The sequence below is a fragment of the Sciurus vulgaris genome (assembly GCF_902686455.1).
Source record: "Sciurus vulgaris genome assembly, chromosome: 2".
NCBI lineage: Eukaryota > Metazoa > Chordata > Mammalia > Rodentia > Sciuridae > Sciurus > Sciurus vulgaris.
This window is the reverse complement of record NC_136462.1, coordinates 176,957,799-176,969,048: the sequence shown is the minus strand read 5'-3', so window position 1 is coordinate 176,969,048 and position 11,250 is coordinate 176,957,799. Positions and strand designations below refer to the sequence as shown.

At 45.6% G+C, this 11,250-nt stretch overlaps 1 protein-coding gene across 2 annotated transcripts in view; it reads right to left on the bottom strand.

The window, feature by feature from the left end:
- Positions 1-4,085: 4,085 nt before the first annotated feature.
- LOC306654225 (signal-regulatory protein beta-1-like) overlaps positions 4,086-11,250 on the bottom strand; it is a 29,597-nt gene continuing 22,432 nt past the window's right edge. Inside the window, exons 3-5 of one of the 2 annotated variants that reach the window (XM_079127554.1) lie at positions 10,212-10,269; positions 5,481-5,595; positions 4,086-4,869 (exon numbers count right to left, since the gene is read on the bottom strand). In XM_079127554.1, the coding sequence (XP_078983680.1) occupies positions 4,795-4,869; positions 5,481-5,595; positions 10,212-10,269 (248 nt within the window). In that variant the 3' untranslated portion in view covers positions 4,086-4,794. The remainder of the gene's footprint in view (positions 4,870-5,480; positions 5,596-10,211; positions 10,270-11,250) is intronic. The other variant, XM_079127555.1, reaches the window with a different exon arrangement.

The following is an 11,250-nucleotide window of genomic DNA, read 5'->3' as shown; positions in this document are numbered from 1 at the left end:
ATTTCCTTCAAGAGTGTGAAGTAGAAACCAGGGAGCACAGGCAGTGGAGGTGAGGAGTTGCTCATGCTGCTTCTCAGGAGGAACTGGACGGGCCTCCTTCCCCTGGGCCTGCGCTGGCTCCTTATCAACCCTCTTGTTTTCCTGGACCTTAGTGATTGTCAATTTGGGAATCCAAGGACAAGGAGGACGTGCCCAAACTCCTCATTCTGAGACCCCAGGTGTGACAGGCTTTGACCTTACTCTGTAGCAGCCTCACTAAGAGCCACTCAGCAGAGGGAGGAAGATTGTTTATTGTTGGGGAGGAACAGGTCATTTCCTGCAAGGGTCGCCCATTTAAAATCCTTTTTTTTTTTTTCTTCTTTGGTTCATCCTGATGAAACCAGACATGCGTGGAATTTGTTTCTCATTCCCCATCCCCACATTTCCCTCTTGTCCTCACCCATCCCCCGTTTCCTCCTCTCACCTAGACTTCCTTTTGCTCATATCATTATTGGTTTTCATTGGTTCTTTTAATTTATACCTAAAGGTGAAATTCCCCGTGGTGTGTTTATACTTGCACATACATGATTTTAAGAATTCATTCCGGATTTCCTTACCTTTTCTGTCCCTCTTCTCTGACTCTTGGTCTCCTTCTATTCCACCGACCTTTCCTGTATCTCCATTATACACAATCCTCCTCACCTTCTTTCCTGTATTTAACTCTAGCCTCCACAGGTGAGAGAAAACATTCCAATTTTCACTTTCTGAGTCTGGCTTATTTCACTTGGCATCATATTCTCCATTTCCATCCATTTACCAGCAATTACCACAACGTCATTCTTCTTTGCACTTGAGAAGGACTCATTTGTTTATAGAAAACACAGTTTCTTAATCTATTCATCTATTGTCAAGCTCCTGTTTTGATTCCATAACTTGGCTATTGTGCATTGTGCTGCTGTAAACATTTAGGTGACTGCATCTCTGTAGTACACTGATCTTGGATCTTTTGGAAAAATATCAAGGAGTGGGATAGCTGGGTCATGTGGTGGTTGCATTCCTGATTCTTTGAGGATTCTCCATGCTGCCTTCCAGAGTGGCTGACCTCATTTGTAGTCCCACCAAAAATATATGAGTGTACATTTCCCCACATGCTTACCAACACTTATTATTTGTGATCTTGGCATTTGTCCTCAGATTGGAATGAGATGAAACCTTAGTGCTATTTTGATTTCCATTTCCCTGAGTATGAGGAATGATGACGATTTTGTCATAGACATATTGGCCATTTGTGTTTCTTCTTTGGAGACATTTCTATTTAGTTTTCTTGCCTGTTTATTGATTGCACTATTATTATTTTAATGTTTTTGTTTGAGTTTGACTTCTTTACATACACTGAGTACTAATCCTCTGTTGGAAGACTGACTGAAAACGATCTTCTCCCATTTATTAAGCTCTTACTTCATTCCCTTAATCATTTCCTTTGCTGTTCCCACAATTTTAACTGATGGCATCCTGCTTATTTATTCTTGGTTTTCTCTCTTGCACTTTGGAGGTTTTATTAAGGAAGTTGTCATCAGCATATACATGACAGAGTGTTGGCCCTGTGTTTTATTCTAGTGGTTGTAGTCTTTTTGGACTAATTTTTGTGTCTTTGATCCATTTTGATTCAAGTTTTGTGTAGGATGAGAAATACGGATCTAGTTTCATCTTCCTACAGATAGCTAGCTGTCCAGTTTTCCCAGCACCACTTGGTGAAGAGGCTGTCTTTTTTCCAAAGTGTATTTCAGTACCCTTGTCAAATATCAGGTAGCTGTGAGTATGTGGGTTTGTCCTGTGTCTTCTTTCTTTTCCATGGGTCTTCATGTCTTTTCTTGTCATTGCCATGTTGTTTTGCTTAATATATATCTCTAGTATAATTTCAGCTCAGATAGATGCCCCCTGCATCATTTTCTCTTTCAGTAATGATTTATCTCTACTGGGATTTTATTCTTCCAAATGAATTTAAGAATTGCTTGTTAATTCTGTGAAGAATGCTATTGTCATTTGGATAGTGCTTGCCTTGAATCTGCATATTGCTCTTGGTAGTATGGCCTTTTGGATCATGTTAATTCTGCCGGTGCAGGAACATGGTGTTGTTCTATCTTCTACAGTTTCCTTCAATTTCCTTCTTCAGTGTTCCATTAGTTTCTTTGTAGAGCTCTTTTTACCTCCTTGGTTAGACTACTTCCCAGGATCTTTATTTTTCTGAGTTTTTTGTGAATGGGATGGTTTGCTGACTTCTTCCTTGGCTGAATCCCTGTTGGAGTACAGGAAAGCAATTGTTTTATGGGTGTAGATCTTGTGCCTGCTCCTTTGCTGAATTGATTTATAATCACTAAAAATCTTCTTTTTGAGTTTTTTTTTTGGGGGGGGAGTTCTTCTAGTTATAGGATCATATCATGTGCAAGCAGATGACTTCTTCCTCTTTGTATCCCTTAATTTCCATCTCTTGCCTGATTGCTCTGTCTAGTGTTTCACGAACTATATTGCACAGGAGTGGTGAGCATGGACAACCTTGTGTGTACTTAATTTGAGACAAAGTGCATTTAAAATTTCTCCATTAGGTATAATGTTAGCTGTGGCTTCGTCATTCACAGCCTTTATAATGCCGAGGTACGTTTCTTTCATCGGAAGCTCCTCCAGCGTTTTTAACATGAATGGATGCTGGATTGTACAAAACGCCTTTTTTTACACCTATTGCAATGGTCCTTTGATTCCTGTTCTTAATTCTGTTTAAGTGGTTAATATCAGTTATTGATTTGTGAATGTTGAAGAAACTAGCATCCCTGGGATGAAACCCACTTGATTATGGTGTATTGCCATCTCTGTGCTTTTCACAGAGATGGTTTAATTTCACAGGTTGGTATAATTTCATTAACAATTTTTGCATTTAACTCCATCAGGATATTGGCCTGAAGTTTTCTTCCCTTGATCAGTCCCATCTGCTATTGGCATCAGGGTACCACTGGATTCATAGAATGTATTTCAATTTCATGGCTTAATTTGAGAAAGACTGCTATTAGTTCCTCTGTAAAGGTGTAGTAGAACTCACCTGAGGATTCATGCGGTCCTGAGTTTTTCTTTATAGGAAGGACTTTAATAGCTGTTTACATTCCATTCCTTAGTATGGTCTGTTTAGGTTTTTCCATATCTTTTGGTTTCAATCTGGGTAGGTCATGTGTGCCTAGGAATTTGTTAGTGCCTTCTAGATTTTCCAGCTTATTTGAGTCTAAATTTTCAACATAGTTTCTAATGATCTTCTGACTTTCAGAAGTGTCTCCAGTAATATATACATTTTCAACTCTAATTCGATTGAGTTCTCTCTCTTTCTTTTCATTATTTGGCTGAGGGTTTATCAATCATATTTCATCTTTTAAAAGAACCAGATCTTTCTTTCTTTGTTCTTTGTTTTTCATTCTGAATTTCATTAATTTTGACTCTGACCTTAGTTGTTTTCTACATTCTACTCTTTTTGGAATTAGTTTGTTCTTCATTTTCTAAGGTCTTGAGGTGCTTATGCTGATTATTTCTTTGAGATCTCTTAATTTTTCTAAGGTAGGCACTGAATGCCATGGATATTCCTTTTAGAACTGCTTTCATAGTGTCCCAGAGATTTAGATATGTTGTACGTGTGTTCCCATTTACTTGAGCTTCTTGATTTCTACTCTAATCCTCTTTGATCTATTCCATATTTTAAGAATAGGCCACAGGGATGAGAGCTCAGTGAGGACAGGAGAGGGGACAATTCTGGAAGTGAGATTGGACTGGACACAAGTGGGTCATAACAGAAGCAGCTGGCCTGTGTGTGAACAGGGATCCCATGTGGGGACTTCCTCTGGCAGACAGAGGAACCTGGTGAAGGTGACGTTACCCACACCCATGGGGAGTGGTGGTGCCTCAAAGGGTGATGGTATGGAAGGGGGCGGAGCTTCACCGAGGCAGAGAGACCCTTGCTCCACATCTTCAGGTAATACAAACAAGCTCTGCGTGGTTCAGACTCCTCGGGATAAGTTTTTACAAAGCAATAAAACACAAACACTCAGTGTTTCTAATGCTTCCAATCACTGTGCACTACGTACACATTTTTATTATAGTTTACATTTCTTTAAACATTTAAACTGACATGTAACTGATACATTGAGTGTTTTTAATATTTTGACAGACACTGTCAAGGGGGAAGAATGATCATTATTTTTCATGATCACAATGGAGATGGCATTTCAGGGTTTCAGTTTTCAGGGTCATTTTTACAATCCTGCTCTTCCCTGGAGATGAATGGCTACCTTTATCCAGGGCAGTACTGATGTTAGTAAGTGCAAAGGAAGAAAATCACTCAGGTTAAGGAGAACTTTTTTTTTTGGTCTGCATTTGAGTCATAGGACATTTAAGTAAAGAGAAATGAGAATAATTATTCTTATTAAATAATGAGTTTCATTTGAGAGCTTCTAGAGGGCTAGGGAGCAGAGGTGGGCAGGAGAAAGAAGGCAGGATGACCCTTGACAGCGAGGATATGGGGTGCTTGATGGCCACCCCAAGGCAGTGGAGGAGAGCCATCCTGACGTGTTCAATGGGGCTGGTTCATCACATTCTGAGGAGGGATCATGAGCTGCTGCCCAGAGGCAGGTTCCAGGGCCTCAGCTCATCACCATGAGTGCAGACTCAGCCATGGGGCATCAAGGACTGGCCAGAGGAGCAACAGGGGCCTGTGGGCTGGTGTGTCCTGGGAGGGAGGCATTTGGAGCAGAGTCTACAGAGGCTTCTTGAAGGCTCCTTCTCTCAGACTGAGCACCAAGGAGCAGGAAGAAGGTGGCAGAGACTGAGGGTCACAGGTAGCAGGGAGAGATTAAGGATCTGTGTGTAACACATCCTCATTCAATTATCTGCTGTCCATTCATGACATGTCCCCTGAGAGCTATGAGTTCCTGGCATGGCCATCCTGGGAGGCCTGTTGTGAATGGACCAATATCCTCAAGCTATGGCCCTGAGCACTGCATCTCCTGTGCCCTGAAATCCCTCCCCTTTCCTTCAGCTTGGGCACACTAAGGGTCAGAAGGGGAGCAACCCTGAGAAGAACCCACCGAGAATTTCTCAACATTGCTTGATAGAGTGGAATCTTCTGAATTATGGAGGCCTAGGGATGGACCCATCTACAGGTGGCCTCTAAGGGACACATACAATCTCCTGACCCCCATGGTAGCCCCTGGGTCATTCACCTCTGGAGCCTCTAGGACTCATTTTACACCCCTTGCCAATCTTTCACCTAGTCATCTCATGGACACCCCACACACTTCCTGGGAGCTGGGGATCCCACAGAGTTCCATGAGAACCTGAGGGTGCTGAGGGATGTGTGCCTGTTCTCTAGACCCCACTAACTCTGCTGCTGTGACCAGCTGGGCTGGAAATCCCACTGATATTGTCCCTCTGCAGCAGCCTGCAGCATACTGTCCCTCCTCAGGACTTACAGTCAGGACTTCTGCTTCCTGTGGATAAAGATGGCAGAGACACCGACTGCCAGTAGGATCTTGGGGCCAAGGAAGAGGGCTATGAGATATGAAGCAAGTGCAGACTTCACTGCTCCTGAAAAGCAAGGGACAGGAGGAGCGATTAGAAGGCTTCCTGGGACACACTCTGACTTGGCTGCCCTGGTCAAGCCTGAGGTAGAAGCCCAGGTCAACAGATTCCTTATTCCCACTCACCCAGCCTCAGGCCCCATGGTGTCCTCACTGGGGAAGTTGAAAATGTGTGTCCATGAACATTGCCCTTCCAGTGGTGCGGGGTCCCTACTTGATCCTCACCATTCCATGTAGAAACATTATAATCATATCCTGCTAAGGAAACAGGCCTGAGGACTTTAGGGGGATTCATAGCTTTGTGCAATCCTAACAAGCTCCTCCCTGGAGGAGGAACCCAGACAAGCTCCTCCCTGAAGTCCTATATGGAGATTCCTGAGACCATGGATTTGGACCAAGACAATGATCTAGTGAATCTACATATGAATGAACAATTTTTGGTGTGGCAAGCATATGGGTGAGGGCTGTACCATGGTGGGCAAAGCTGTCTGCTCAGTGCCACGGGTGAGCTGAATGACCCTGTGTCTCAGGACCCTGGTAGCCTGCTAAGGAGGTGCAGGCTAAACTGACAAAACCGCTGACCAGATACACACTGGTGAGTCAAGTAAAAGTTCTTCTACTTGGGAGGGACATCAACCTCCATCCAGAAGACCACCACTCCAGTGCTAGGTCACCTGAAGTCTCTCTGTTGGTCACACAAAGCCAGATCCTGGGCAGCAGAACTTGGGAATCTTTTGATTTTTCCAAGAGCCATGTTTGCAGTTGCTCACAGTTTCCCCAAAAGTGAACTGGCTTAACCTCAGGAAGGGAATCTTGGCATCTGATGTCTGAACACATATTGGGAGAGGGTACTTATTAGCTGTGGCATTTCAGGGCTGTTTCTGGACATCAGTCCTCTGGGGAGAGACAATGACAAGCTGAGTGTGAGTCATGGGAAGGCAAAGGGAAGGGTGAGACCCAAGGGGCTTCTTGGTACTATTGTAGATTTTTTGTCTCCTGGAGCCAGAGGGCAGCAACAGCAGAGGACCGTTTCCTGGAGGTAATTTTAAGAGTAGGAGAGCTGCAGGGGAGATTGGAATCTCAAGTTCAAGGACTTTCTGTGTTTGGATAGGGTCCTGAAGGGGGATTTGCAAAACCTGAGATGAGGCCTACGGACCTATGGATCAAGTACTCAAAGACCTTCAGAGCATGCTGGGTGGCTGCTCATGGTCACAGTAGGATGTTCTCAGATTAACTCTGCTCCAGGAATATCTGGTGCCATCTTCTTTCTCCATCCCAACAAAAATGCTTCTCCTGCATCATATAATCCTCACTGCAACCAGGAGAAATGTAATACTGTGGTCCCACATTACAGAGAGGATCTGGGCTGCACCAGTCTTCTCCTGGGCTGGCCATCTGAATTATGTTTTCCTGCTGGTGTCCAGGCAAGTCAAAGGACGCTGGCAGAATCTCAGATCAATAATTCCAACCTATCCCACTGAAGTAATGTAACGAAGATCAAAATGAGCCCTAAGCAAGTAGAAAATAGGAAATAATAAAAAAAGGAAAGAGTAGAAATACAATAAAATGGAATACAGAGAAGTAATAGAGAAGATCATTGAAACACAGAGATTGTCCCTTTTAAAGATCAATAAAATTGAAAAATCTCATGCAAACTAATTGGAGAAAGAGGGGGGGGAGGGAGAGAGAGAGAAAGAGAGAGAGAGAGAGAGAGAGAGAGAGAGAGAGAGAGAGAGAGAGAGAGAGAGAGAGAGAGAGAGAGACACAGTACTATACCTGCTACACATCCTTCAGACTTTACCCATATAATAAGGACTTATATGGAGCAAATCTGCAGGTATAATTAAAAATGAAACCTCACATACAATGGAACAAAAATGCCTATGGTTCACAACCTACCCTGATACACTCAAAATGAAATATGGCCTTTGGCCCTAAAATGCTAAGGAAATGCATCATATTAAAACTTGGGGAAATACTTACTGATGCCCAGAAGGTTTCCTAAGGAGGTTGTACCATACACTTAAAGATGAATTCCAACCAATTTTGTTGCAGAGAAAACTACTATAGAAGGTACTTTGAAAATTTTGAATACATACTGCAATCATTTTTAATGATTAGAGATAATTTTCATTAATTTTATTAACTGGGATAATGCTGTTGGATTTGTAGAAGAATATCCTTCATCATTTGACCATTCCAGCTGTGCACTCCACTTGCACTGGTGTGCTTACTTGGCTAAGTGATTAGCAGATGGGATTTGGCAACCTCCATGTATCTCCTACTATCAGAGAAATTGTCATTCACTTCCTATAGTTACTATTCCTGCCAGAAGGTGCGGGGACAAATCAGGGGCCCAGTGTTGACCCAGCACAAGTGACCCATGATTGGGCATGCTGGAAAGAATCTGGACCTTGAAGAAATCTTCCAGCATCCAGACCCACTCCTGTGGTTACACAAGGAGATAACTGACATTGGGCCACAGAATGGGGGTCTCCAGAAAACTGTGGATCCTTGGGAGAGAACATTTCTTTCAGTAGCAGAAATTTGCTTAATAGCCAGGTGGTGGACTTGTTCCCAGGGACCTTAGATTTGCCTTGAGTAGTGTAGCCAGTCTCCAGGTATCAGGGCAGGAAGTCATCAGCTCTCTAGGGCTGTCCTAGTTTCCCTTGCTCTAAACTATTAACTCACAGGGTTGTTGAAGCAAACATGGAGAATACCCAGCAGCAAAAGTTTACATGGTTTGAAGATGGTATGAAGGTCATCATTGCTATTGGTCTGTTATCCTAAATCAGGAGGCAAATGAGACCCCTGTGAAGACCACTCCAGGTCACCTAGGGTCCTGGTCCAAACAGTCTCCATATCCTCAGGAACTCCTTTCCAGATTTTACCTAGTAGGAGCCAAAGTCTGCTGGGTGAGGAGACAGAAGTGTATGGAAAATTCCAGTATATAATGGAGACTGGACAGGGGTTGACAGGGTAAGCAGGAGGGAGAGGCCCTGAGGAAGGAGAACAAAGTGACTATCAGGTGCAGAGACAAGAGGCAGGACAGTAGGACGGGGGGCAGTCCTCTCCCTCCCTTTCTTCTTTCATATCTGTTTATGTCAGAAGATCCTTGGAGAAAAGGACTGAGTTCTTCAGAGTGGAGACTCAGATTGAGGACAGGGGATCGCAGCTGACTTGAAGGTTCTGATCTATATATAGACTTGTAAATTATCCTACAATGAACAAGAATAGTCATCATAACTGACGAATAATTACAAGAGGCACAGACCAATGCTGCTGAGCAGGTCCTGAGGGCCCACTGGTGAGGGATCATGAGGACGTTGGGCAGGGGATGGTCTTCAGATGGGTCTTTTGGAGACTCCAGATTGCACAACAGCACCCAGCACCTTCTACAGCAGTTACCGGGTGGCAAATACCTTGAATGTTGGTCTTAGCAAATATGGATCTCACTGCCTGACTTGCATCCAACACTCAGAGGGCACCCCATGGAGGGTGTCACGAAGAAGTGGAGTCACCCAGACCCCAGCAGCTGGAAGTCCCTACAGGGGTTAGGGACTCTGATCAGTGGCCACATGTCAAGAGCTGCTAAATGTCCTTGTTGAATATGGAAAATAAAAAGTACCCAAAACAGTGTTGCCTGAGGAAAGAGTGAAAAAGAAAGCCCTGCATTGATAGCTTTCATCTCCTTCAAGATAAATTCTCCACAGGTGCTGGCTACCACACCCACGCCAAGAACCCAAAGTCCCAAGTGTCCAAACTGACATGCTCACGAAACCATCTCACAGAACCCATAAAAGCCCAATCTCCTCCTTTGGTCAGTGGCTCATTTTATATCAGGAAAGTTAGTCCACCAGGACTCATTTTGCACAAGGAAAATGGGTCCCTGGAAGGTGCACGCCCCATCCCTGCCCACCCTGGTCCCCTGCATGAAACTTTGTTCCTGAATAAGAGATGACTTGATTTGTGAAATTTGTGTCTGGACTGGTCCTTTTGTGCTAAAGGTCCTGACAGTGACCTGAGCACTTGGAGCCCCTCAGCTCTTGAGTCCCCACCTGCCCCATGAGGGGGTCCTAGTGAGCACCCCTTGTGAGATAAGGCTCAGAGAGGGGCGTGGCCAGCCAAGGGCACAGGCTGGGGGGGAGGGGAGGAGAGCAGGTCCTCTCATCCGCACAGGACCATTAATGTTACCCCTGCTCCTTCTCTGCTGAGCCTCAGTGTCCCCTTCTGTAAGGTGATTGAGATCACCACCCTGCAACATTAGGGGGAAGGCAAGGCACGGCATTGGCATGCAGTAGGAGCCTAATAAATGACTCCTGTGCCTGCTAGCATCACTCCTTCTGAAACTACACATTCGTTCTTTAGTAGCCAGAAGGAGCAACAAATGCAGTGGGGACCCCAAGAAAAGCCTCCGTCCTGTTCCTGCAGCTGCCAGGAGATCCCCAGTGAGAGGAGGAGCAGAAACCCTCAGATGAGGCTCCACCTGTTTTCCTGCCCCAGCCAGGTCCTGAGAGTCTCACCCAGGGCCTGAGGCAGCTGGGCAGGCATCCCCCACTGAGCTGCATCCTGGCCCTCTCTCTCTTCTTAGCACTGCAAGCAAGGGGGCCAAGAGCTTCTCACACCATGAACAGCATCACAGGGGTTTCCTCCAGAGAAGCTGTTTCCAGGAAGTGGGGCTCTGTGAAGGGACAAGGGACAGACTACTCAGTGACATTTGGTTCCTCAAGACAAGGGAGGACCCTGTGCTGAAGAGCCATGCCTCATGTCTCTAGCTCCTATTCAGAGGCACACTCGCATCGGATGGGGGTCCTCGGCTGATGCTGGATATGAGCGGGCTCTGTCGAGTCAGCCCAGCCGTGGGCACCAGAGAGCTGAGTCCAGCACAGGCTATTCTACAGCATCCACACCTGAATAGGGCTCCCTTGCTCTCCTCCATTGCCAGAGGAAATAACACCAATTTTCCCTCTGTGTTTTCAGGACACCTAGCTCAGGGATTGTCAGTCCTGGTTGTGTGTTAGAATCTTCCGGAGGACTGAAAAACTTCAGATGCCCAGACCCACGTCAAAATATTTAAAGCAACCATTTGCCTGCCTCTCACCTGTCCATCGCCTGCCTTACACCTATCCATCACACAATGCACGAGGTTCACCTCCTGATCCTCCGACAACAGTCAGCAAACTGATCGCCGACTGCCAGTGGAGCACCAGCTGCCTGCTGTTGCCTGGAAGTTCACTGTTAAAGTACCTGCAGGTTTGATTACACGTGGCTGCCACCATTTTGAGACAATAGCCAAGTCCCGTAGGACCCCTGGCCAGACTGACTGAGCCCCATCTCCAGGATCCCTCAGCCTGACCGATCATTCCCTGCCTCTGGGGCCCTCACATCAACTGACTGCTCCCTGCCACCAGGACCCCCAGACCAACTGACTGCGCCCTATCACCGGGACCCCAGACTGTCTGATTGCACCTGGCCTCCAGGATCCCACAACCACACCAAACACACCCCACCTCCAGGACCCCTGCCTGACCAACCACACCCCGCCTCTGGGACCTCCAGCTGACCACGTCCACACCCTGAGCTGCAACTCCCCATTTGGCAACACGTTTCGAAGCCAGAGCGGCCATCTTGGATAATCCTGGAAGCTGTAGCTCCGATCTTT